At 43.6% G+C, this 26289-nt stretch overlaps 1 protein-coding gene across 2 annotated transcripts; it reads left to right on the top strand.

Annotated features, from left to right (window-relative positions):
* Positions 1-14: 14 nt before the first annotated feature.
* Positions 15-26289, top strand: DYNC1LI2 (dynein cytoplasmic 1 light intermediate chain 2). Of its 2 annotated transcripts, none has more exons than XM_049622510.1 (13): positions 15-282; positions 449-522; positions 3019-3135; positions 7825-8055; positions 13052-13221; positions 14276-14369; positions 15324-15459; positions 17523-17634; positions 18223-18282; positions 19057-19098; positions 19492-19609; positions 21609-21725; positions 21842-22947. In XM_049622510.1, exons 1-13 carry the CDS (start codon positions 176-178, stop codon positions 21952-21954), a joined length of 1491 nt encoding a protein of 496 aa, XP_049478467.1. In that variant the 5' UTR covers positions 15-175; the 3' UTR covers positions 21955-22947. The 2 variants fall into 2 exon arrangements, with proteins under 2 accessions (XP_049478467.1, XP_049478468.1); XM_049622511.1 differs by lacking the exon at positions 21842-22947 and adding an exon at positions 23326-26289 and having other exon boundaries at positions 26-282.

Below are 26289 nucleotides of genomic sequence, written 5' to 3'. Positions count from 1 at the left end.
TGGGAGCTGGCGGACTTCGTGGGCCCAGCGAAGCGCGGCGGGCGGCGCGGACCCTGCGGGGTGGGCGGCGTGAGGGGCGGCGCGAGGGCGGCGGAGAGTGGGCGGCCCGGCCAGGGTCCTCGCGGGTCCTCGGCGGGCCCGGGGGAGGGCCCTCTTTGTGGCTGCAGTTGGCAAGATGGCGCCGGTGGGGGTGGAGAAGAAGCTGCTGCTGGGCCCCAACGGGCCCGCCGTGGCGGCTGCCGGCGACCTGACCAGCGAGGAGGAAGAGGGCCAGAGCCTATGGTAAGACCGCGAGGCGGCCGGGCGGGGCCGGCGGGGCCGGGGAGTGTGCGGCCGAGTGGGGAGCTGTCCGGACTGGGCTGCACCGTCGGACAGACTGACGGGCCGTCGCGGGCCAGTCAGGTCCAGGCTAGCCCCTGGACTGACCGCTTTGCTGTTATCGCCACAGGTCCTCGATTCTGAGCGAGGTGTCCACTCGCGCTAGATCCAAGCTGCCGTCCGGCAAGAACATCCTGGTCTTCGGTGAGCGCCGGACGTGGGGCGTTGCCCGGGGAGCTGGGGTGGGCGAGACGGGCGCCCCTCTCACAGGTCCCAGCCTTCCTTTCTCCTGCCCGCAGCCTGCCTCGCCCAGGAGGGCTTGGAGATCCTGGCTGGACAGCCGGAGAGTGGCCAAGTCCACCGTGCCTGAGGTTGGGCTATCTCTTTTGGAGAGTCAGTGATGCTGGCGTGGAGTTGTCGGCACATTCCTTAGTCATTTGGCCGCAACATCAGCCTTACTTTAAATGTCACTGGTTCTGTGTGGTCATAGCCTCAAAGTTTACCCAATTGCAGGTGTGGAGAGGGGGATGAGTATATGAGAAGGTTAGGTCGAGGAGGTGGGGGGAAATGAGGTGACTTGAGAGTCAGGGGTATGGGGAGATGCCACCGGAACCGTTCCTCCATCTTCATGAGCAGGGCACAGTCGCAGAGACTCTGCAAAGGACAGGAGGTCCTGGGGTCCTCACTAGGGACTTGACTGCATTATTCCAGCCCTCCCTGCTGGGTTCCCTGGGTCAGGTCCCTTATTGTGTCTGGTCTCAGTTTCTGTCCATAAGTGAGGGAGTTTGATCAGGTTCATTCATCCAGAGAATCCATTTGTTGAGAGATTCCTATCGGCTGGGCACTGGAGAGCACAGGCATCCCTCACACATTGCACAAGAGAGACAGATATGTTGGTAATTACACTACACCATGCTGGCATGGGAAGATTATTGTAGGGCATCACATTGTTTGATGCTGTTTTGCAAGAGGGTACTTTAGGGGTTAGGTGTTTTGAAGGATAAGTGTTAACATGCAGGGGCACAGAGTGTTTGCAGTGACACAGAAGTGACAGGAGGGTGTGGGGGTTTGGAAGATGCCAGAAGCTCCTTGTAGGTGACTGATGAGATAAGTTGGGTCAGATCGTGGAAGGCTGAAGAGTTGATAATGCTTTTTCCTGGAGGCCCCTGATTCTCAAGACCGTTTGTTTCACTTCCATCCCCTAATCCTCTTGGGAATCACTGTGAGGGTGGTTTTCCCAGTGGTTGGTTTGTTTGTTTGTTATTTATTTTTTAATTTTTTTTAAACATTTATTTATTTTTTTTTTTTTAAATTTTTTTTTTTTCAACGTTTTTTATTTATTTTTGGGACAGAGAGAGACAGAGCATGAATGGGAGAAGGACAGAGAGAGAGGGAGACACAGAATCGGAAGCAGGCTCCAGGCTCTGGGCCATCAGCCCAGAGCCCGACGCGGGGCTCGAACTCACGGACCACGAGATCGTGACCTGAGCTGAAGTCGGACGCTTAACCGACTGCGCCACCCAGGCGCCCCTGTTTGTTTTTTAATGTTTGAGACAGAGAGAGAGAGGGAGACACAGAATCTGAAGCAGGCTCCAGGCCCCGAGCTGTCAGCACAGAGCCTGACGCGGGGCTTGAACCCACGGACCATGAGATCATGACCTGAGCTGAAGTCGGATGCTTAACCGACTGAGCCACCCAGGTGCCCCTCCCAACATTTTCGAGGGGGAGCTTATGGTCTTCTTTAGGTGATGATCACTGCAGAAGGTAATAGAGGACCTTTAGAGATCTTTAAGTAAAGTGAGGAACCAAGGTCACCAGATCTGTGTTTTACAAAGGGAATTCTGGCAGCAGAGTTGCAGGTGGCTCAAAATGAGCAGGTATTGAAGTCAGGCTGAGAGTTGTTCACCAAAGCTCGGATGGGGATGTGGAGTCTCTGAATACAGTAGTGACATTGGGGATGGACAGGAGGTCTTTGATCTGTGGAATGCTTCTTAATTCTTATGTCTTGTAATTCCGTATTATTAAATACCAGGGGTGCCTTGTAATGTTTCTGGGTGGTGGTTCTTCTTAATGTTTAAGGTTTCTCTTTTGAGGGTGCGGGTGGTTGTTGGTTGGAGGGGTATGAGGAGGCACTTGATAATTACTGAGATTGTGCTTAGGAGTTTTGCTTGGGTCTGTAATTATTTTCATCAGTTTCCTAGCCTTCAGGATGCTTATGAAAGAGAGGTACTAAAATCAAAAGTGAATAATAGCTTCTATTCTTCATGATTGTGAGGCAGGATCAGACTTTTTTTAGTTCAGAGTTCTGGACTGTAAGTTTAATTATATTTTGAAGATTTCTTGCTTTTCTTGTGGTAAAACTTTATTTTGTGTGGAACTAACCCCACCTTTTACTTTCACTTCTCCAAATCTATGTCTTATAAATTGGACATATAGACCTGTGGACCTGCCTTATTCCTTCCCTTGTGAAATAAGGATGACTACAGTAGAATGTCATTTTATATCTTGGAATTTGTCACCTTTGTCACCACTGTCCCCCCTCCATTCTTATAGCAAAGCCTGTTTTGTTTATGATGAGTGCAAGTGAGACCTCAGCAGCAGGCTTTGTGTGAAACCTTCGTTATGACTTCTGTGTCAAGATTCCCCATCCTTGCCTAGAGTAAACAGCACACTTTGCCTTCTCTTGTACATCCTTCGTAGGTGAAGATGGTTCTGGTAAAACAACCCTCATGACTAAACTTCAAGGAGCTGAGCATGGCAAAAAAGGAAGAGGCCTAGAGTATCTCTACCTCAGCGTCCACGATGAGGACCGAGATGGTGAGTGATGTGTTGGTCTGTGGTAAGGGGTAAATGCATATCTCAGATTCTGCTGTTGTGGCTCCTATCTTCTGTTTAGTTCTAAGAGAATTAGTCACAGGGGAATAGATGAAGTGTATGTCTTTGTAGGACTTAACCCACTTTTTAAAAGTTTATTTATTTATGTAAGTAATCTCTACACCCAGTGTGGGGCTCGAACTCATGACCGTGAGATCAAGAGTTGCATGTTTTTATGTGCCTGGATTGCTCATTCGGTTAAGTGTTTGACTTGGGGCTCAGGTCATGATCTCACGGTTCATGGGCTTGGGCCTTGCATGGGGCTCTGTGCTGACACCTCAGAGCCTAGAGCCTGCTTCGGATTCTGTGTCTCCCTCTATCTCTGCCACTCCCTCCCTCACACTCTGTCTCTCTCTTTCAAAAAAAAATTAATAAACATTAAAAAAAAGAGAAAAAAAGTAGCATGCTTTTCTGACTAAGCCAGCCAGATGCCCCTTCCCTCTTTCCTTTTTATAGCATGTTAGTAAAAATGAGAAATGAGGCTGTTAGCTGTTGTTCTGGGTAGCCCCCAGTTAAAAGGAGATATTGAAGGTAAAGTTTCAGATGCACATATAGGTACTATGAAAGATGTTTTTAAAACCTTTGGACTTTTCTATGAGAGAAATATTTAGCAGATTGATTTGGACACGTTGTTACTTTGCCGGTTCTAGTGGAGAATCTGAAATTGGTATGATTCAGAGAGTAACAGTTTAACAGATATTCACAGGAGAATTTTCTAGGTCTCTTTGTGACAATGTTAGAAATGCTCATTTCCCATGTTTCTTTCAGTGGAGGACAGAGGCTCAGGGGTGAGGATGTTCTCTCTTAATTCCTTATCTCTAGAATGTGGATAGTAATAGTTTTTACCTGTAGGGTAGTTGGGAATATTAACATTATATGAGAAACATTCATAAGGATTAGGTATTTCTTAAAATTCTTATAATTTTGAGTTGGATTGGAGTAATGGCTTTTGGTTACCACTGCTCAGTAATGCTTCCTTTATAAACTTTAAAGCTTTATGAATGGCTCTAAAATAAATAATCATTGGTGCCTAGTCTTTTCATATGTAAGAAGATTATCTGTGTAGCGTAAGGGTGAAATATCTGTTTTAGATTACTTTCTTTGTATTTGCCTTTATCCATTTAAACAGTAAGGATCACAGTGTAAGGGTGATTATATAAGGGACTAAATCCTACCACTTCTGGTTCCCCATTTCCTTTTTGCTAACATGAAGAAGTTGGACCCAAGTCCCTTCCAGCAGTATAATTCTTTGATCTCCAAGAGTCATTTCATAGAGATCAGGATCTCTTGTTAAAGCTTGGAGAGCTGCATTGTATTAATGTTAAGGTAATGGTCATTTTAGAACCCCAGAGACTTTATACCTGTTCTTCCTCTCCTGGCTTCCTTTGCTGCACCGAACGTTGCCTGAAAGATGTGAAAGAAAGGTAGGAGATGGGCCTGGTGCCGAGGGCTCTTCTTGTATAAGGAAGACAGAGGCTTTCAGGTGCCCAGCTGGGCCCACTGGCATCAGTGCGGGTAGGGGTGGGACAGAGGGGCCGTTGGGCTAGACTTAGAGGGAGGGCCTCATATTGTCTGAGCCTTTTGCATCCAGTTTTCATTGGGCAGTGTGGTTATTGTGGAAGCACCTGGGTTTTGGAGCCACCAGAACTGGTTCAGAGTCCTGCTCCCATAATTGCTAGTTGTGACTGATCTAAGCACTCCGCACCTCAGTTTCCTCATTTGTAGAACTGGGTAACCATACCTGTTTTGTAAGTTGACACAATGAGAGGTGGCACACATTAGGTATAGCCGACTACTTGAGACACAGTGGTGGTAGCTCTAGTACCCTTTTGAAAGTATAACATGTGGTATAGATACTCTGTGAATCTCTATAGCTGCTTTTATCAAGATGGCATAAGCATATATCATGCCAAAGCATCATATTAACCATAATTACTTGCCTCTGAGTTGAAGGACATGTTAGCATTTATTTCAGATTCCTTAAGGTTGCCTTAAAAATTTCCTGGTCTCTGCATTTTTAGGCCACCTACTTGCAGGTCTGTTTTTGTTTTTGCAGGTCTTTTTTTGATGGAAGAGTTGCCCTTACCAGTAGTTAATTATACTTCTTTCAGTAGGTTTTGGGTTTGTTTTGTTTTGTTTTGTTTTTTGTGATGTGACCGGGTTATAAATATACATTTTGCAGATAATCACACAGATAGAAAAAATAGTCTCTTGTCCCTGGTTTGTGGTAGGGCATGACATGTCGAAGGACCACTGCCTCCATGGTTGTGGACGTCTGTTTAACGTCACATGTGGTTATGTGTGATCTCCATGCACGTGGGTGATAATGTGTAGTGGGCAGTGGGAAGAGAGGCTGAAGAAAGGAACGATGCTTGGTGAGGGGAAGGCATCAAAATCAGTGGGCTTCAGGTACAGAGCAATATCTTTGAAGGCATTCACAGAACCCAAACCAAAACCACTGTCTAACATGTATTAGGGGGCGCCTGGGTGGCTCAGTCGGTTGGGCGGCCGACTTCGGTTCAGGTCATGATCTCGTGGTCCGTGAGTTCGAGCCCCGCGTCAGGCTCTGTGCTGACAGCTCAGAGCCTGGAGCCTGTTTCAGATTCTGTGTCTCCCTCTCTCTGACCCTCCCCTGTTCATGCCCTGTCTCTCTCTGTCTCAAAAATAAATAAATGTTAAAAAAAAAAATTATTTTTAAGTGTATTAGAATTTTGAAAGTATAGCTAGACAGTAGATAATAGATACCTTATTATGCTGTTGAAATAAAGTTGTGAATATTAAAATTTTTTACAGCATATGTTTTTGTTTGTTTTTTTTAATTTTTTTTAACATTTATTTATTTTTGAGATAGAGAGACAGAGCATGAATGGGGGAGGAGCAGAGAGAGAGGGAGACACAGAATCGGAAGCAGGCTCCAGGCTCTGAGCCATCAGCCCAGAGCCCGACGCGGGGCTCGAACTCACGGACTGCGAGATCGCGAGATCGTGACCTGAGCTGAAGTCGGACGCTCAACCAACTGAGCCACCCAGGCGCCCCTACAGCATATGTTTTAATGAATTAATTACACAAAAAAGGGTAGTTAGCAGAAGATAGATTTTTAAGTATATTTTGGAATTTATTGGGGAAAAAGTTAGTGAAATGATATTTTTGATTGTAGGAGTTTTCCCTCAGTGCACTTTTGTAAGAAAAATATTTCTCAAAAATGGTATCTAAAAACTTTTAAAAATAGATTATCATTTTGGAGAAGTACCTCCTATGGTTTGATCATCCAGTTATGATTTTGGAAGCACATGTTTCATGAAATGTCAGCAGTTGCACGCACATTTGTGTGTATGTTTAGCTTTTAATTATGGAAAACAAAAGAAGGTACAACATAGATTAGAATCATAAACCCCAACCTATGTGTTATTTGCCTTAAACAGTTATCAGTTCTTTACCAATTTTATTTCAACTATACTCTCACCTGCTTCTCCTTTCACTTCACACTGGATTATGTTGAAGCAAATTTCAGACATTATGTCATTTCATCTGCATATATTTCCATCTGTATGTCTAAAAGATAATTTTTTAAAAGTTTATTTATTTTGAGAGAGAGTGTATGCACACAAGCGGGGGAGGGAGGGAGGGAGAGAGAGAGAGGAAGAGAGAGAGAATCCCAAGCAGGCTCTGCACTGTCAGCATGGAGCCTGATGCAGGGCTTGAACTCACGAGCCATGAGATAATGACCTGAGCCAAAATCAGGAGTCAAGTGCTTAACAGACTGAGCCACCCAGGTGCCAGGTATCCCATAAGGATTTTTTTTTTAATTTAATTTTTAATTTTTTTTAGAGAGAGAGGAAGAGTATAAGCTGGGAAGAGGAGCAGAGGGAGAGAGAATATCATAAGCAGGTTCCATGCTCAGCACGGAGCCTGACACAGGGCTTGATCCCATGACTCTGGGATCATGACCTGAGCTCATATCAAGAGTCACACGTTCAACCGACTGAGGCACTCAGGAACCCTTAAAAGATAAGGATTTTTAAAAACATAACCATATTCTTATACCAAGAATAACTAATTCCTCAATATCACCAGGCATCCAGTAACTCATACCTCAGTGTGTATAAGTAATGATTTTATCTTGGCATTTAAACACAAAGGTCCTGTCTCTTTGGTACCCTTTGTAGTATGTGAACGCACTGCTTAGTATGCCTGACAAGAAGACCTTATTTAACCACAGGCTGCTTGGCACAGCTTGGCTGCCTCATACATTGCTGATATCTGAGGAGAATGGGTTATGTAGATGGTAGTGCAGTTGACCAGTGAACATTTTAGCTTTTGTATGTATCTTGATTCTTATTAAAAGCTAAAATGTCCTTGACTCTTTATTCTATACATTGCTGGAATCTGTTTACATGTGGATATAATATATCATGACAATTTAGAAATCTTTAAGTTTAAATGGTTCATCAGATACCTTGACCAAAGGTTACTGCCCACTGAGCACTTGACCTCTTTTCTGATTAGGATTTCTTGTTGCGTTTTGTATGGTATTCTGTGGTTGTCACTTTTAAATTCCTCTTGATGTGGCTTTTTTTCAGCTGTGCTGATGGTCATTGTGAGGTCGTAACTTCGCTTTACTTCTTTTTTTAGATCATACACGCTGCAACGTGTGGATTCTGGATGGAGACCTGTATCATAAAGGTCTGCTGAAGTTTGCAGTTTCTGCTGAGTCCTTGCCGGAGACCCTGGTCATTTTTGTTGCAGACATGTCTAGGCCTTGGACTGTGATGGAATCTCTTCAGAAATGGGCTAGTGTTTTACGTGAGCACATTGATAAAATGAAAATTCCACCAGAAGAAATGAGGGAGCTGGAACGGAAGTGTAAGTAAAATAGGATTTTCTCAATTGGAAAATTGACTAGTCTCTTGAGATGGTTCAAGCCACCTTCCTTTTCAGTGTCAAGAGGTTACAAAGCTTCCTTTACAGAATATTTGGTTTTGTTTGTACCATTTATTTCAGAGTTTCTCTTGTAAATTCAATAGTCAAAAAGTACTTAAAGCAGTCTTACTCTCAAGCATCACAGTTGCAGAAAGTAAATGAAACCATATTCCTTTTCATCTCCGTTGGTTCTTTTTTAAAATAAAGATTCTTTGGGGCTTCTGGGTGGCTCGGTCGGTTAAGCGTCCGACTTTGGCTCAGGTCATGATCTTGTGTTTGTGGGTTTGAGCTCTGCGTCAGGTTCAGTGCTGACAGCTCAGAACCTGGAGCCAGCTTCAGATTCTGTGTCTCCCTTTCTCTTTGCCTTTCCCCTGCTCACACTCGATCTCTCTCTCTCTCTCAAAAATAAATAAACATTAAAAAAAAATTAAAGATTATTCTCTCATCCCTCAAAGTTTGATCAGTCTGTGGGTCTTTTTGCTTTTCTGTTACTCTGGCTGCTGAGTTAGCATCACTGGATGTGGAGACTTCGATCTGCGTGCAGCTTGAGTCCATTGCTCTGGGATTCCATTGAGGTCCTAGGGACTCTCTTGTTGACAGGTTTAAAGGAAGCCCTTTAAAGGAGACAAGTCTTTCAGCTTCTACCTTAGTTCATTTTGCCATCAAGCAAGTATGATTTTAGTTAGAAATAGGAAAGTCATTTTTTTTTTTTGTCATTAAAATGAAAGGCTGTTTTAATACTAAGGACACCCAAGTCCTTTTGACAACAAAGAACTTTCAAATTAAAGGAAGTTTGTTTGTTTTGTTTTTCCTTAATGTGATTCAGAAGCTTATTTTTCCTTTCCCTTGCTTCTGCACTTACATCAGCTTCTGTCCCCTTGCCAGGGAAATGGGAGGGGCAGGGGCTGGAGCCATGGCAATGTTCAGCAGCAGCAATCTTGGCCAGGGCAGGCTTGGCTCAGCCTGGCTTTTTTCCACAGGATGACATCATTCTCTTCAGTGAATTAATGAGGGCTTCTAGGGCATGGCACACGGGATCTTCACACTTACTGGCAAAAGGGTTCAGAAATTTTGATGTGCTTTTTAAATCAGATCTCTTGCTGTGTGTCTTCCTGTCATAAATTCCTCTTGCTCCTGTCCCACATTAGCTAAAATGGGGAATTTAAATTCTATGGTGTGCCGTGTGCATGTGTGCTACAGTGGTTGTTATGTAGCTCAGCTGGTCTGCCTTCAGCTGCTGACCTTTCTAGATAATGCCTCTTTTTCCCCTGGAATAGAGACCCTAAAGACAACTTCTTAGAATAGTTCTGAGGCTGAAGAGCTGTTTGTCTTTCACTGCATATTTAGCATCTTGCCCAGATTAATGGGTTAATGCCCTGGAGATTTCAGTCTCTGAATCTGTTTTCTTAGTGTTATAACCTTATAAAGATTTTTTTTTTTTTAACCTTGTGAAGATTTTTAAAACAAACAAAAAAGCAAGGTTGAGCCACGGATATTGTCCTTTCCCAGATAGGAAAAGTGTCTGCCTTATACCAGGTCTGTTCTATGCACTGGAGATGCACCTAGCAGATAAGATGCCTGCCTCTGGGGATCTTTTGTTCCCATAAACTATTGAATTCATTTTTTGCTTTGTCATTGCTGTCTGTGTCACTTAGGATTAGACTCAGCTGCTTGTGACACAAAACCAAAATAACAGTGGTTTAAACAAGACTGAAGTTTATTTCTCTCTCCTGTAAATGAAATCTGGAGATAGGCAGTTCAAGCCTAGAAGGCAGCTCTGGGAAGTCAGGTCAAGGATCCTGGCTCCTTTCTGCTTATTGCTTTGTCATCTCTAGGGTGTGGTTCTCTTCCTCTTGACAACTAGAACTGTCACCGCCTTCACATCCGTGTTCCAGGCAGCAGGATGGAGGAAGAAGAAAGAAGGGCTGAAGGGTACATGCCTATTGTCTTTCTAAGGAGGTTGGGAAGTGTAGTTTGTATGGCCATGTGTTCTAGGTATCAGGATTTGGTTTGGTTATAAGGAAGAAGAGGAGAAAGGACATAGGAGGGCAACTAGCAATTGCTGTAACCTCGTCCATGCCTCATGACTCTGGTTAACCTTCTGAAGGCCTCTCTTGTTTTCACCACCCTTCCTCTGAAATGTTTGGAATGATAGTCACGCCTTTGTGTTGCATGTTGAAGGGATGCCTTTGTTAGTGCTGGTTTTAGGTTACATTTTAATAAAGCAGTTGGCCGCCATCTTGCTTATCAGACTCCCTCTTTGCAGATTAATTGGACTCTAGGTATTGTGTTGAATGAGTGAAGGGCTGTCACTCAACCTAGTTTCCAATCAATACCAGTCTCCAGTCTGCTGGGTTTGGAAAGCTGCTCCATTGGGGCGGTCACTTTTTCAGGATTTGGTTCCCCAGTGGTCCTAAATCTGTGGCAGCTGTTTGACTGGCAGTGAGGGGAAGGCAGAGCAACCCCAGAGCCTCCAGAAGGTGGCGCTTGTGTAGGTTAGTCTTGTCTTCCCTGCTTTATGTCTGGGCTTCCCTTACTTATCAAATAGAGAAAAAAGATTAGGTGCTGTCTGTGTGATTTTTCAGGACTGTGGAACCAGTGGGTGATCAGTGAGGTAGGAAGAAGAAGAAGATGAGAGAGAGATGGCAGCAGGTAGGGTAGAGCACTCTGATCCCCTTTTGCTACCAACTATTACATGATGCTAAAGGGGGAGCCCCCAGGTGGGCTGTTGGCTCCTGCTGTGAAATACTGGCCATCTCACCATTGGAGAGAAATTGTTAATACTGTGGTAAGCGTGCACCCTAAGGGAAATGCACATTTTATTATCTGAATTGCACAGTGCTCACTATGTTCTTATTATCCTTCCTTTCACCAACCTCTATCTATGTCATGAATACTTATTCTGTCTCCCAACTTATTTTCTGAAATGCTCAGTTATTAAAAACACATGTGTATTTCCTATGGCTACTGGATAGCCACAGTTAAGTTATTCCTTTAGAGAGTGACCAGTCCAACCCAGGGCTTCCCACCTATTTTCATACCATGGCATATGTAGAATACAGCAGTTTGTGCAGCACACTGGGTAATGGAGTTCTATGGAACAGACCTCTGGGGCTGTCTGCCTCTGCTTCCTGCCACAGCCACTTAGCTCACCTGTAACACCCCAGGCTCTGCCGTGCTCACTGTCGTGCAATCCCTGGTTGAGTGCCTCATGTGATATTGGGCAGTGATAGGTATGACCCAAACTTAAACCATTGTATTTTTCAATGAGTTGAAGATTTGTTAAAATACGTTGAAGGAGATTCATGTGAGAACCTTTGATTTCTTCAAGATCCTTCAATAACCACACTAATTAATGAGAAAACCCTTCTCTGTCTCTGTTTTTTTTCTAAAATGCAGTAGAGATCTCTAGTGTTTATATTGACGATGAAATTGTATGAATGAGCTTAATTAAAGAGAAGCTGTAGAAATGAAATGTTAATTATGTCTGCACTTTAGGTCTTAGTTGAGATGGTTTTCAATTTGCCCAATATTTTAGGAAAGACATTGTACTCTTTAGATTAATTCCAGGAGCTCATGTAATGATAATGTAAAATCTCTATCGGTTAAAACTCATTGTTTTAAAATGTTTGAAACTTGTTCTGTGGATGAAGAGAAGTATGTGCACCTTTCCCTAGGTTCTCTTTAATCCAGTTATTTGCATTTTCTTAATGAGCATGTTGTGGATGAGACCGAAAGGCATTTTGATCCTTTTGTCCTGTTGTGTGTAGAAGGTAGAGCTGCCTGTTTGCTGCTCTAGCTCATAGCAGTTTTAATTTGTGGGCTGTTCTCTGGCCTGACATGTGAGCCTTGAAGTACCCACGAAAAGGTATGGGTCCGTGGGCTTTGGTTCACTTGGCCTAACCAGGCCCATGAACCACTCTCAGCTTCAGGGCCCTCCTATGGGATTGCACTCTTGATACGCTAGTGACTGTGTATGCTAAGAAGTGGACATTTTACTCCTGACCCCTTCTTGTGTTAGGAACAGGTCCGCCAACACTGCACAGTGACTCAGGATCTCCTAAAGATGAGACTGGGTCCACAAGAGTCAGGATGATGAGGAGACGTGGATGGTGCTGGCCAAGCCCAGCCTTGCTCCTTAGTACAGACATAGCTGTGTGAAAACAGCATGTTCTTGTGGAATTCAGATGGTTTTACTCTTCTGATTTTTTGAAAATGTTAGATATATAAGAAATGTGGCTTTTTTCATAGAAACTATTAAATAATAGAAACTACTAAAACCTTAGATGTTTTTAAAACCTATTTAAGGGATGCCTAGGAAGCCCCTGTATGTTGGAAGAGTGTACAGTTCTTGACCTCGGGGTTGTGAGTTCAAGCCCCCATGTTGGGTGTAGAGATTACTTGAAAATAAAATCTTTTTTTAAAAAGTTAAATCTTGGGGTGCCTGGGTGGCTCAGTCGGTTGAGCATCCGACTTCGACACAGGTCATGATCTCGTGGTTGACGAGTTCGAGCCCCACGTCAGGCTCTGTGCTGACAGCTCGGAGCCTGGAGCCTCCTTCAGATCTGTGTCTCCCTCTCTCTCTGCCCCTCCCCTGCTCATGCTCTGTCTCTCTCTGTCTCAAAAATAAAAAATAAAAAATAATTTTTTTTTTTTAAAGTAGAAGAATAAAAAAAAAAATAAAACCTGTTTAAGAGTTGGATATAATTAAACATGTCCAGGGGAATATCTTTGCTGCTCTGAAGTTATAATGCTCAGACAATATGTTAGAATTGGCATTTTGTATCACCACCTCCAAATCCCTAATATTACAGTAAGGCAGAGTGGGGAAGTTTGTCAGAACTCTTATTTTTTGTGCTTATTACTACCTTTTTCAGTTTTCTAAAACTGGCGTGTGTATTTTTATTTGTGTGATTTCCTTTTACTTTTTCACCTGTAGTTGTGAAAGATTTTCAAGACTATATTGAGCCTGAAGAAGGTTGTCAAGGTTCCCCGCAGAGAAGAGGACCTCTGACCTCAGGTCCTGACGAAGAAAATGTTGCCCTGCCTCTTGGTGACAATATGCTGACTCATAACCTGGGAATCCCAGTGTTGGTGGTGTGCACAAAGGTATGTGCCAGGAATGGGTTTGGCCAGTGAACAATTAACCATCTAAAAGAAACTTAGAGGCTCTTGTTGGGTGTCTTCCCATGGGAGAGTTGGACTAATTCAGGATTCATAAGATACATTGAATATGTCAGGCTAGAAAATATTGTCATTTAATGTTGCTGCTGGAAACATGACATTACTCTGTTCATAGTTTATCTCTCCATGAAGTACTGTCTATTGAGTGATTCAAACTCAGAACTAAAAGCAGTTTTTTTAAGGCTCTGTAAACCAGTTGGTCTAGCCTAAACTGATGGCTAAAAAAATTGAAAAGCAGAATTCTTTTGGGGTTTTGGTCATTTAAAGTCTGTTGGATTTGAGATGGTTTTCAGGAAGAACATAACACTGGAGGAAGAAGGAAGGGAACTCACTTTCTTCTGCCCTGTAGGATGATGATGTGGGAATGAAAATTAAGTTGAGTCGTAGAGAAATAATTGTTTCTCTTAGAAAAGAAAAAGTAGCTTTAAAACCATTTTGGGTTTATGGGGCGCCTGGCTTGCTCAGTCGGAAGAGCATGCAACTCTTAATCTCAGGGTCATGAGTTTGAGCCCCGTGTTAGGTGTAGAGATTATTTAAAAATAAATAAACTTAAAAAAATTTGTTTTTGGATTTTAAAAGTACTTTATTCCCAACCACACAGTGTGCCATTCACATTATATTCTGTGAGATGGGAGTTCTTTGGAGGGTGCAGTGCACAGCTACGTCCCATGGCCTGCTTCCTGCTGTGACCGTGTTTGATTCTTAGAACAACTGTGAGGTGATCAGACTGTTACGTCCCCACTTTGCAGCTCTGGAAACTGTGGCCCAGGATGAAAGAGAAATCTCCAGTTGCTTTTCACTCTTTCACTTTTCACTCTTTTCACTCACTTTCACTTTTGTCTAATTAATGTTTAGACCCTTGGCTGTGGCTTTCTTCTTTGGAACTATGATAGTTTATTTCTGTAGAAGACACCATTCCCATCCTCAGCAGGCAGAGAAGCAAAGAGGTGACTCCTTTCTCTTTCTGTCTTCCCTGCAGTGTGATGCAGTGAGTGTCCTGGAGAAGGAGCATGATTACAGGGACGAGCACTTTGACTTCATCCAATCACACCTACGGAGGTTCTGCCTCCAGTGTATCCTTGGAGCGCTGTGTCAGGGCACAGGAGCACAGGCTCCCTTCTGTGCTAATTCAGGCTTCCCTCTAGATTGGTATCTTCAAAAAGATAAAGAACTTCCTGAATCTAGAACGGTCTTCTGCCGGGGAAAAATTGTATACATCTTTTTATTAGTTTTGTATTTTACTGTATTAGAATTTGAGACTTACTGATTTGTGTCTGCCTTTCACTTATTTTTATTTTTAATGCTGTACATTTGATAGGCTTTCATATTAAGAAGAAAGCTGATATGGATAGTCTTACTACCAAAACTACTTTCATCATATCTTGGAAATCTTTTTAAACTTTGCTTTTTTGCAAAAAGGTTAATTACCCAACACGATATTGTTATAGATGCCACAAAGAGTTTCCCATATGTTTATGTTGTGTGGTGTCCATGAGAGATACTGCGTCAACAGTCTTTTGAGTTATACTTCTGTAAAAATACAGTAGCAAGTGGTGCTACATCCCCATACCACTTCCTCTGGGCCTTTTATCTTGTCCAGCTCAGTGGAGGGTGCTGATACATGTAGGTACCCATCTCTTACAGAAGATGTGCTTAATAATAAACTGGATCACATGTGAACATCTGTGTCTAGGAAAGAATCTGCACCCTGGATATGCTGAGCGTGTTTTCCTGGGCTAATCTCAGAGCCATTAACTTGACTGCTTATGAACCAACCTGACGGGTCAAAAGACAACAGTCTGCATGTTAAAAAATGAACCACATGGCCTGCCACCATTGACATCCTTTATGCTTTTGACATGGTTCATCTGTCATTACCGTTTAGTTTTAAAAGTTTTAACACTTTCTGTTGATCATGTGTTGATCAAAAACTAATTAGCCTGTGAGTAGTACTTTGAGGATTATGGTTGGCTATGTTTGCTTTTGTCTCCTGCAGTGAATTGGTTTTCCTTAAGCAGATTGATTAGATGGAGCAGCCTTGATTTACACATCAGTGAAGGAGGAGAAAAACCTCGACTTGTTGTATAAGTACATTGTTCATAAAACGTATGGCTTCCACTTTATCACACCTGCCTTAGTTGTGGAAAAGGATGCAGTTTTTATGTGAGTTCCTTATAGGTGATTTCAAATGCTTCTTTTCATAGTACATTTGCTCTTTTCTTTTTATCCTTCCATGTAAGGTGCCTTCTGTCTCTTTCGTACACCGCCAGCTTTCTGCTGCCTTGGGGCAAAGTGCTTGGCCTGGACCTCACAGGGGATAGATAGACCCAGATCCTTTCTAGACTGTTTGCCATTCTGCTTCACTCTAAGGGAAGTAGGTGGAGTGAGGTCATGGGTGCTGCCTTTCATCATTGAGAGCAAGGTACCAAAACTTAAGCCAGACTTTTTTGCCACTTATTGTCAACTCCAGTAGAATACTGGCTGGAGGAAGGAGTTGAAGTATAGGGAATTGGGCTTTGGGGACCCTGATGCCTTCTGTTGAAGCATGTGATCTCTCTGCCCATTGGCAGAGATGATTGCAGGCACCCTTGTTGGTGTACCCGTCAGCATGGGCTTTGGCTATACTGAATGCCTGTTGTATTTTTGGTACTTTGGAGCCACGGGGGCTGCTGTCCTGGGCAGAGACTTAGATACCTGTCTGTTCCAGTTTGTGTTTTTCTGTCACTGGAAAATGATGAGTGTTTTGGATGTGTGAATGAATGATGAAGCTGTGTGGCCTCTGAGAGGACTTGTGCTAGTAGATCAGTGTTTGTAGGCTTCGATATCCTCTTGACTTCAGAATTACAGTTCATTCAGCAATTGCTGAGCACTTCCTAGGTGTCTGGGTTCTATGCTAAGGACACAGAAGTGAACAAGATACGGTCCCTGCACACAGCACTGGAGGGCAGGGGTGGAGGAGTAATGGAGTGGTAGTGGAGGCAGTGCGGCAGGGAGGGCAGAGGGGGTGATGCTGGAAGGCTGAGTGTGTGTGTGTGCTAGGCAGGCTAGAAGGAATGGAGGGGTAGGAGGAACAGCCTCTCAGAAGGCTGAAGATGTGATAGCCAAGAGCTCTTGGCACTGAATAGGTTGCTTCCTGAACATTTAGGGAGAGCCTCATTTGGGCTCCTCACAGATGGCAGAGCTAGAGCCTTGGGTGGCTTTTAGAGGATTGTTGTCCAGAGCAATCACACAGGCATCAAAGACACAAGCTCAGTGAATGATATGTGAGTGCCCAAATTACTTGTGATCCTGAGGAATAGGAAGCCCCAGGAAGACAGGTTGAGGATCAGGGCTGGTCTGGAGAGGAGAAGCATCTCACACCTTCCGAAGGCTGCTTGGGTTGTGGCTGTATCTTGATCATACCCTGTCCCTTTGAATCCTTGATCCTTTGGTAGTTTGCCTGTTTGGGAACTGGTGAAGTCAGCAAAACCATTTGGGTAGAGCACCCTGGGTAGGAGCGCCCTCTTGGTTGTGGAGCAGTGAAGTAGGACTTAGGTGGAGAAAGGGAGACCTGTGAGAATCTGGTGGGAACAGTAGGCTACCGTGGCTTAACTTAATGGAACGTGGATGCCATCCTGCTTAGTGATCTCAAGCAGGGCAGCACCCATGTAGGAGCCTCAAGGACTCCTTGTGTCCCTCTGGTTTGCAGCCCAGGAGAGTACAGATCCTGCTGCCCTGCTTTGTTCCACGGTACATCTTCCCACACCAGTAAAATTAATGAACTAGTCCACAAGAAAACTGTTTTCAGAAGACTTCTGAGTTCTTCTACACCAAAGCCCAAGAGAAACGGTCTCATCTGGAGCTGTGTCTGTGCTGCTCTCTATGTCCTCCGCTCTGTGGGAACAAGGCCCCATTGTGTCCTTGCTCTTCTGGGTGGAGTTGTGTGAAAACTCTGAACACTTCTGTGGGTCAGCATGTGGAGTCAGTAAGATCTGACTCTGGCTCCTAGGTTTTGGGCCCCATGAGCTCAGTACAGAACAGAACCTGCCATGTCAATCTGATGGGTTATGCCGGCAGTAAATTTTGGCTTTCCTGCCACAAGCTACAAGCCAGCCCCAGCAGCTACAGGCCAGATTTTGTGGGAATGGGTCTCACCTAGGAGTCCTCGCTAACCCGGAATGTTACCTAACGTGTGCTATAAGGCAGTCCCAGGAAAAGCAAATCCATCCCTGTCTCTTTGCTTTTAGACCTGCAGGCTGGGACAACGAAAAGAAAATAGCTATTTTACATGAAAATTTCACAACTGTGAAGCCAGAAGATGCATATGAAGATTTTATTGTGAAACCTCCTGTGAGAAAGGTACCCAGATTAGTCACTTTGAGTTGTAGGCGTTTTTCTGTGTTTTTTTATTTTTATTTTTATTTATTTATTTATTTATTTATTTATTTTTATGGGAAAAGAAACATTTAAAGAGATATGTCTTACACATTGAACCATTTTGGGGGGAAGAAAAATGTAATCCAAGAGCCTCTTAAAAAAAGTTTAGGTGAAGTCTGGTGTGAATGTAAATGGCTCCAGGTGGTGGGGTGTGAGTGCTGGAGGGCCCACAAGGCCACAAGGAGTTGGGTTGAAGTTTCCTACTAAGTCCTGACAATGTCACTGCTACCTCGGGATTACTGTTAGGACATCCCTGTGCTCCCCTGATCTTCAGGCCCTGATCTGAGAGGGGTGGTTGAGAACCTGCCACTTAAAAATGTCAGTTGGCCACATGGCATGGCTGGTCTTGGTGCCAGGCTAAAAAAACATAATTGCGCTGTTGCCGCGGGGACTCTCCCTGGACCCGTGTTGAGACCTGAGCCCAAGATTCTTCTTTCAGTGAGAATTTTGACAGTAGTTCGGGTGTTCTTGGCCTGTGACCACAAATGAGTATGTCACTTCACTTCACAGCTGGTCCATGACAAAGAGTTGGCAGCCGAGGATGAGCAGGTGTTCCTAATGAAGCAACAGGTAAGAAAAACCAGTGAGGCCAGAGCAGAGGCCTTCTCTTGCATGAAATGCCAGTCCCCTGGGATGAGGTGGAGGGCATCACAAAGAGCTTGCAGCGTTAAAGGGATTGCCACCAGGTCTCCTTGTTCCCTCCCATTTCTGGCATTGGTACAGAGTAGGAGTTAGACCAGCTGCCTCAGGTGATCCCCTGCCTGCTTGCAGATTCTCAACAATGATAGGCTTGGTATCATTTTAAGTACCCTTTCTTTCTGGAAATTAGGTTTTTTGGCATAATACTTCCTGTGTTGACAGTTTACCAAGTGCCCTGACTTCACTTCCATTATTTCACATAGCCCCACACAGCCCTGTGCATGAAGGCAGGTGAGCTGATGTACCCATTTTGTAGGTGAGGAAAGTAACTTCCACAAGCTGACAGTTCAGAATGCAAACCCAGTCTCCCCTTCCTGTTTTACTAGGACTATTGTTAGACATGCCACTTAGACCTGTCATAGGTCTTCCTGATGGTCCAGGCAGCTCTGCGGAGGGTGTTGATGGGTTTTTTTTGCCAGCTGATCCTCCTTTCTGTGTTCTCCTTGCTTCCAAAACTGGTTACTTGAATTATTTTTTTCACCATGTAGCAAATTTCTGAATTTAAACATTTTGCATGTATAATATAAAACCTGACTTGGTTGTTATTAATGGCGCCCTCTAGTGGAGTACTGGGAAGTGTTTCTCCAGACTTTCCGTCCACTCTGCAGGCCTCTATTAATGGCCAGTGTGTCCCTCTCTTTGCAGTCACTCCTTGCCAAGCAGCCAGCCACGCCCACGAGAGCTTCTGTGAGTACCTTAAACTAAATGGGGTCAAGGCTCAGTGTTGTAGGTGTCTTCACACTTTATGCCATTATTTGTAAGAGCTTTTATTTGTGTGGGTTTTTGTATTTGCAAAGGGAATTTGGTTTCCCTGAAAGCCCAGGGCCAGGAACATAGTAGGGACTCAGGAAGGGAATACAGCTCTGGGAAATAGAGTGAGCAGGTTTCATTATCTTGATGTCTCTTCTCTAAGGAGAAACTAAGGTCTAGAAAGAGACTGAGCTGGGGGCAAACTCCCAGTCCTACCTCCCTTCTCCTTACGCTGTGAAAAATATCCTGCAGAGCATGTCTTCATTTTGGGGATGTGTATTTCCTGTTATTTTTATGCCTGTATGTAACTTGGGCTGGTTTTGGACTTAGGAATCCCCTGCGAGAGGACCGTCTGGCTCTCCAAGAACTCAGGGCCGGGGAGGGCCAGCGAGTGTGCCTAGTGCCTCCCCAGGCACATCAGTAAAGAAGCCGGACCCAAACATCAAAAGTATGTATCCTGCCTCTGTGGAGAGTTAAAGTTTAGTCTTGGGCCTGAGGTCTGAAGGGGCTATGTGGCTGGGTTTGGAATGTGGAGGCCCGTGGCAGCTGGGCTGTTCTCTTCCCCAAGAAGGGGCTGCTTTCCACTTTCCTTCGCTCAAAGGGAAGGGGCTCGTGGTTGGCAGACACTAAGGCTGGTTCCTTTTTGGAATCAATGGCCCTTACACTTGGTTCTGTATCAGGCCATGCAGGTTCTTTCAAAGAGGAATACAACATAATCACTGTATAATGTGTATTTTGAGGGTTGTCTGGGTGACTCAGTCCGTTGAATGTCTAATTCTTGATTTTGGCTCAGGTCATAATCTCATAGTTCATGAGATCAAGCTCCACACTGTCAGTATGGGATTCTTTCTCTTTCTCTTCCCCTGACACTTGCATGCTCGCTCGCTCTCTCAAACTAAATAAACATTAAAAATAAATAAGGGGGCGTCTGAGTAGCTCAGTCAATTGAGCGTCTGACTTCGGCTCAGGTCATGCATGATCTTGCAGTTTCAGAGCTCGAGACCCACATTGGGCTCTCGGCTGTCAGCACGGAGCCCGCTTCTGATCCTCTGTTTCCCTGTCTCCCTGCCCCTCCTCCGCTCACTGTGTCTCTCTTAAATAAACTTTTAAAATAAATAAGGGTGCTTGGGTGGCTCAGCTGGTTAAGCATCTGACTTTGGGTCAGGTCGTGATCTCACCGTTTGGGAGTTTGAGCCCCGCTTCAGGTGAGCATGAGCCCCCACTTTGGGTGAGCCCCACTTCTCTCTCTCTTTCTCTCTCTCGCAAAACATGATAAAAATAAATCTTTTTTTTTTTTTTAATGTTTATTATTGAGAGAGATAGAGAGAGAGACAGAGCATGAGCATGGGAAGGGCAGAGACAGGAGAAGAAACAGAATCCGAAGCAGGCTCCAGGCTCTGAGCTGTCAGCACAGAGCCTGACGCGGGGCTCAAACTCACAGACTGCAAGATTATGACCTGAGCTGAAGTTGGATGCTTAACTGACTGAGCCACCCAGGTGCCCCCCCCAAAAAATAAGTCTTAAGTAAATAAGTAGTAAATTTTTAAAAATGTGTAATTTGAGGGGCGCCTGGCTGGCTGGCTCAGCTGGTTGAGCATGCAACTCTTTTTTTTTTTTTTTTTAATGTTTATTTATTTTTGAGAGAGTGCACGAGTGAGGGAGGGGCAGAGAGAGAGGTTGACACAGAATCTGAAGCCAGCTCCAGGCTCTGAGCTGTCAGCACAGAGCCTGATGGAGGGCTTAAACCCACAAACCATGAGATCGCGACCTGAGCTGAAGTCGGATGCTTAATTGACTGAGCCACCCAGGTGCCCCTAGGGCATGCGACTCTTGAGCTTGGGGTTGTGAGTTCAAGCCCCATATTGGGTGTGGTGAGTACTTTTAAAAATAAGTAAAAAAAAAAATACAGTGTATATTTTGAGTCCTTGATTTTGTTTCTCATTTTTAAATGATTATTATATATGAACTATGGCATTTTCTTCCCCCTTCACTTCTCTTTTCAAGCTCAGTTACTTAGAAGTTTAAGTAGCCCTTATCCTAGTGACTTAGTAATATCTAAATGTGTTGGTTACAATAAAACTCGCAAAACAAAATTTTATTTAATTCTTATGTGTACAATAGCTATCTCCAACTCAGAATGAGACCTTTTCACATCAGCCTTGGAATGTTAAGGGCTTATAAAACTTTGGGAAACACTGCCTCATGGACAGGGAGATGATGCGGAGCATGAGTTCTTTTATGTCCCCAGATAGGTGGGAAATCTAAACAGATTTGCACTTACCATGCTAATAGGGAAGTAGCCTTGGCAGTGGCAATAATGAATGTGCTCAGTGTCCTGGGAAGATGATAGCCACAGATGGATAATTCCAAGCTGAAAACTAGTTTTGTGGTGGTGGTAATTGAGTCATCCTGGTGGTATAAGGCTTTTTTTCTTAATGTTTCCTTAGATAACGCAGCAAGTGAAGGTGTGTTGGCCAGCTTCTTCAATAGTCTGCTGAGTAAAAAGACAGGTTCTCCTGGAAGTCCTGGTGCTGGTGGTGTGCAGAGTGCAGCCAAGAAGTCAGGTACTAAAGGGCCCTTGGAAACCTATGATCCTTGTGGTTGAGCAGTGCTGGAGGTGGGGGAGTGGATAGGAGCGTATGCCTTTACCTGATGTGCACGTCCTCCATATTCCCAACAGCCAAGCAAGTAAGCACATCTCCACCTTGTACTGAGCAGTACACTTTACAGCATGCAGGTTTCTTTGGCACATTTAAAGGTGGGATTTGTATATATTGGGTTCTCAGGAACTGACTATTGGGTGAGTTGAGTTATATCCTAAACTGTATATGTGACCCTGGTATTGGAACTGTTTGTTGGAGGTCATGGTCTAGGGTGTGGCACTGATATTTTATTTATTATATTTAATTTTCTGTGATGTTTTATAAGGATATTTGTTCACTGTCCCCAGTCCTGCCATGAGCTGAGCCTGTCTCACTGGAGGGTCATCAATTCCTGCTCCATGAAGCTCCCCCTTGTCACAGGCACACTCTCTGTGGCAACCCACACACTCCTTTCGTGTGGGCCAGTAGAGCAAGTGTGTGTCTTGAGGCCTCTGAAACAAAAGAGCCGAGTTCCTTGGGAATTACCCATTTTGCTGGGAAGCTCCAGGCTTTTTTTCTTTTCTTTTCTTTTTTTTTTTTTAAACGTTTATTTCTGAGAGACAGAGCGTGAGCAGGGGAGGGACAGAGAGAGAAGGAGACACAGAATCCGAAGCAGGCTCCAGGCTGTAGGCTCTGAGCTGTCAGCACATAGCCCGGCGTGGGGCTTAAACTCAGGGACCATGAGATCATGACCTGAGCCGAAGTCAGACACTAACCGGCTGAGCGCCCCACGCACCCCACTAGGCTATTTTAAAATGGGTTTGTTTTTAACTTTCCATTGACTATACTATCCTATACAGTGTTTTCCCTAATTGGTGTTTTCAGATCAAAGGAGGCCCTCAGGAGATCACTCCATCCTCAGGTCAGCCGGTCCTTCAGGGGCTCCTGAGTTCTTAGAGACTCCACCTGGTCTGGTGGCCTAGGCTGTGGGCTGGTATTTCTGATAGGAGAGAAGGGTCATTTCCAAGTCCCAGCTAGCATTTGAAAACAAAAAAATATGAGCACTGACTTTGTGCAGGATTGAAATGTCTGACCTTAGTCTTATATTCTTATTGAAGCATGGTGTTTCCAGGGTACCCATATGAGTTAAAGTACTGTAATTAAAAACAAAACCTAAACACCTATTCTGTCTGAGGCACAGAAAGTAGTTTGCCATATGCCAGAAACTCACACACCACCTCTAACAAGGAGGTGATGACAGTGCATGGGGTCAGGGGTGGGTGGTGAGAGTGTTTTCAGAAAGGCCCTTATATTTGGCACAAAGGCTTGCCCAGGCAGGGGGCAGTTATGTAGTCAGAGGAACACGGACCTGTCATGTTTGGAAGGAAGGGTTGAATTAGGGTATCTCCTCGTCGTCACCGCAATGAAAAAAAAAGCTTGCTTTCATTCTTACTGAGGTTATTATCACCACAAGTGATTACAGAAATCTGTATCATTTTAAATGTTCCTTTTAAAAAATTCTTTTCTGTTTCCCATCACTGCTGCTTTTTTTTTTTTTCTTTTTTTCTTTTTTTTTTTTAAGGACAAAAGACTGTGTTGACAAATGTTCAGGAAGAACTGGATAGAATGACTCGAAAACCAGACTCCATGGTAACAAACTCTTCAACAGAAAATGAAGCCTGATCCTCCTTAAAAAGTGCATATGTAAAATGACCAAATAACTATGTATATTGATCTGCTAAGACAAGGATTTTTCTGATATGGCACATGCTATCAGTTTTTTGGGGCAGGGGAGATGAACTTAAAAAATACTTCATTGGCTTGTCCAAATATGAAATGCACATTTAGGAAGGTTACGTGTCAGACCCCTTTGTTAAGGATAACCCTTGGACTCTCAGGCATGTGGCTCTCTTGTGAGAAGCAAGCGCAGCAGGGCCTTTTGTGAAAGGGAGGGTAGATCGAGAGAAAGATGGCCCGCTTTCTTTCAGGGTGGAGCATATGAGACCAGGAAATCAATGATCAGAAGGCGGTTAGTCTGACCAGTTGCGTGTTAGCAAATTCACTTGTTCTTGGGAAGCAGATTAAGTAGCAGCAAGTCCAGGAAAGAGAACGACGGAAAGGAGGAATTCGAGAAGTGATGGTGGGGAAGCTGAACGTTGGAGGAGATGAGGAAGGAGGAGACGAGCGGTGTTAGTAAATACCGTGTGTTCGGTAGAAAGTCGAATAATCATTTTTAAGATTTAAAAGTATTTCCAAACTAAATACTGAGAAAATGGGAGTAAGATTTGTTCTGAATGCATCTCTAACTTAAGAAAGATGTGTAAAGTGTGGGGGTGCCTGAGTCAGGTGGAGCTGACACGGGTGGGGAAGATGGCAGCTGCCTGAGACTCACACGTGTGGCCCAGGCCATGTCCTCAGGACGAGCTGGGCTCCACGCATGTGCGTCGGGGGGGCATTCACTGTGGAGTGTGTTTAAAGTCAGCAGTTACAAAATTAGTTTAACTTTGCATTGTGTTTTCTAAATAGCTCCTGCTTTGTTTTTTAGATTAAAAAAAAAAATTTTATACTACCACAGGCTGGCCTACTAACAGAGAATGGGTGACCAACCTCTCATTTTACCATAATGCAGTGTGCTACAGAAAGTTTGAGGGAGGTTTGTAATGTAATTGCACTCTGATGAATTGGCTTGCACCAATCCCTGCCTTATGGTCTGTGGACACCTTCACAGAGTTCCATTGATGCAAAAGGGTCTTGTCCTAGCTCTCTGGTCTGATCAGTGCTATCAGATGGACAAATAAGTGTGAATGTTTTATATTGCAAATGGAAATGATACATTTCTCTTACTTGTGTTTTTCATAAAATGTAGCATTTTTTTTCTTACGGAAACAAGAGTTTCCGTGTCTCCGTGTAGAGCAAATTCATGCACATCATCATGTCATACCACCATTCTAGAAATGACTTCTGTGGATTTGAAATGGCACTTTTAATTTTATATGCGACACAACATTTGAATGCAAACACTACCATTGATTTAATATATATAAAACATTTGTTGTCAAACCAAGGGAAAAAACCACAGTTCACTTATGTGGAGTTTACTTTTTTTATATGAATGTTTGTTGTACTGTGTCTGAAAATAACTTCCCTAACGTCATTACTTTTACATACCAGATTTGATTGACCACTAACATAGTACTGGGCATAACTTAATATCCTGTGTTGTATATACAAAGACTCTAATAAGACTGTCTTGAATTGCTTTTTTTGTAAAGGTCTGAACACTGTTAAGGAGAAAGCTGAGTATTTAGTTGCCTTTCTGACAAACATAAAAACATGTTTTTTGTGCCAGTTTTATTGTTAAAAATACACTTTTCCACCCCTTTTTAAATTCAGTTATTTGTTTAATGTATTGTGGCTTCCAATCACCAGATTGTCCACGTAATGACAGTAAACTGACTGTATAAGGATAGTTGTGGTGTAGTGACCAGTAGATGCCCAACAGCTGTGGCCACACTGATGGGGGCGTCACTTACCTCTCTCTACAGCAGCTGGGGTGGGGGTAGGGGCAAAATGATTGACCTCAGAAACAAGACAGAATTATTCGAAAGGCACATGCCTGTGGGGGATACAGTGTGATTTCAAATTTTAATGCAAAATTTTACTTTTTACAAAGTTTTTTTTGTCATTTAAACTAATAAGCACTTTTGTGTCAATATAAGATGTACTAAAACTGATGAAGTGCTAAGACACCTGTCTTGTGAGGGAAGATTTCTTGGGGATCACTTTGAGTTTCTCGTAACGAGTGGCTGCTCCTAGTAGCGGAAGACGCTGGTGCGCGTAATATGTCATGTGCTCAGTGGTTGCCAAAGTCTACCAACTTTGGGGAGCTGCAGGGTTCTTTTTGGGGGGGTGGGAGGAGGGGAGATATTTTTTGTTATTTTGGGGTTTTCAAGCAGTGGAACCAAAGGCCGAACAATAAACAGCCTTTACTTTTTAAAGTAAAATTCATTTTATTTGCAGAATACACTTGTATGGTAGACTATTAAAGACAGTTTTCTGACTATTTATATATATTATAGTGGTTACATCTGCTGTTTGTCTTTAAGATGGAAAAATCAAAGAAATAAGCCCAACCTTGAAGATGTGGCCATGAATTGGTCTTTCCTAAAAATGCAACGGGTATGCTGCTAGAATTATTTAATTTTGTTTGCACTTTTTTTTTGATTGGCATTTTAAAAATCACTATTTAAACTGATGATGTCGTATTTTATGAGTTTAACAAAGTTGCAAGTGACTGCTCTGTACATCATGACCTTAACAATGTTGATGCTGTAAGTGAAAGTTCACTGTCGTCTCTATACTGAGTTTATTGGTGTTTTTAACTTAAAATTTGGACTGCAGATTATTCCCCCACCAGCCTTAGTCCAGGGGTGTGGCTCTAACCGGATACAGTTATGCAGTCATGTGGAACCTTGCTTTCTAGTGCTGGAAAAGAAGATGTCTCTAATTACTGGCTTCAATAAACACGAATCCAGACTGCTTACAA

Source organism: Panthera uncia (genome assembly GCF_023721935.1).
Source record: "Panthera uncia isolate 11264 chromosome E2 unlocalized genomic scaffold, Puncia_PCG_1.0 HiC_scaffold_20, whole genome shotgun sequence".
Taxonomy (NCBI): Eukaryota; Metazoa; Chordata; class Mammalia; order Carnivora; family Felidae; genus Panthera; species Panthera uncia.
The sequence above is the reverse complement of the archived record's forward strand: the minus strand, read 5'-3'. Positions and strand labels throughout refer to the sequence as shown.

Excerpts from the sequence above, each read along its gene's own strand:
- DYNC1LI2 (XM_049622510.1), top strand. The coding sequence starts at position 176 with ATGGCGCCGGTGGGGGTGGAGAAGAAGCTGCTGCTGGGCCCCAACGGG. Across the intron at positions 283-448 it reads GAAGAGGGCCAGAGCCTATG|GTCCTCGATTCTGAGCGAGG; the intron begins GTAAGACCGCGA and ends TTATCGCCACAG. Across the intron at positions 13,222-14,275 it reads TGTTGGTGGTGTGCACAAAG|TGTGATGCAGTGAGTGTCCT; the intron begins GTATGTGCCAGG and ends TCTTCCCTGCAG.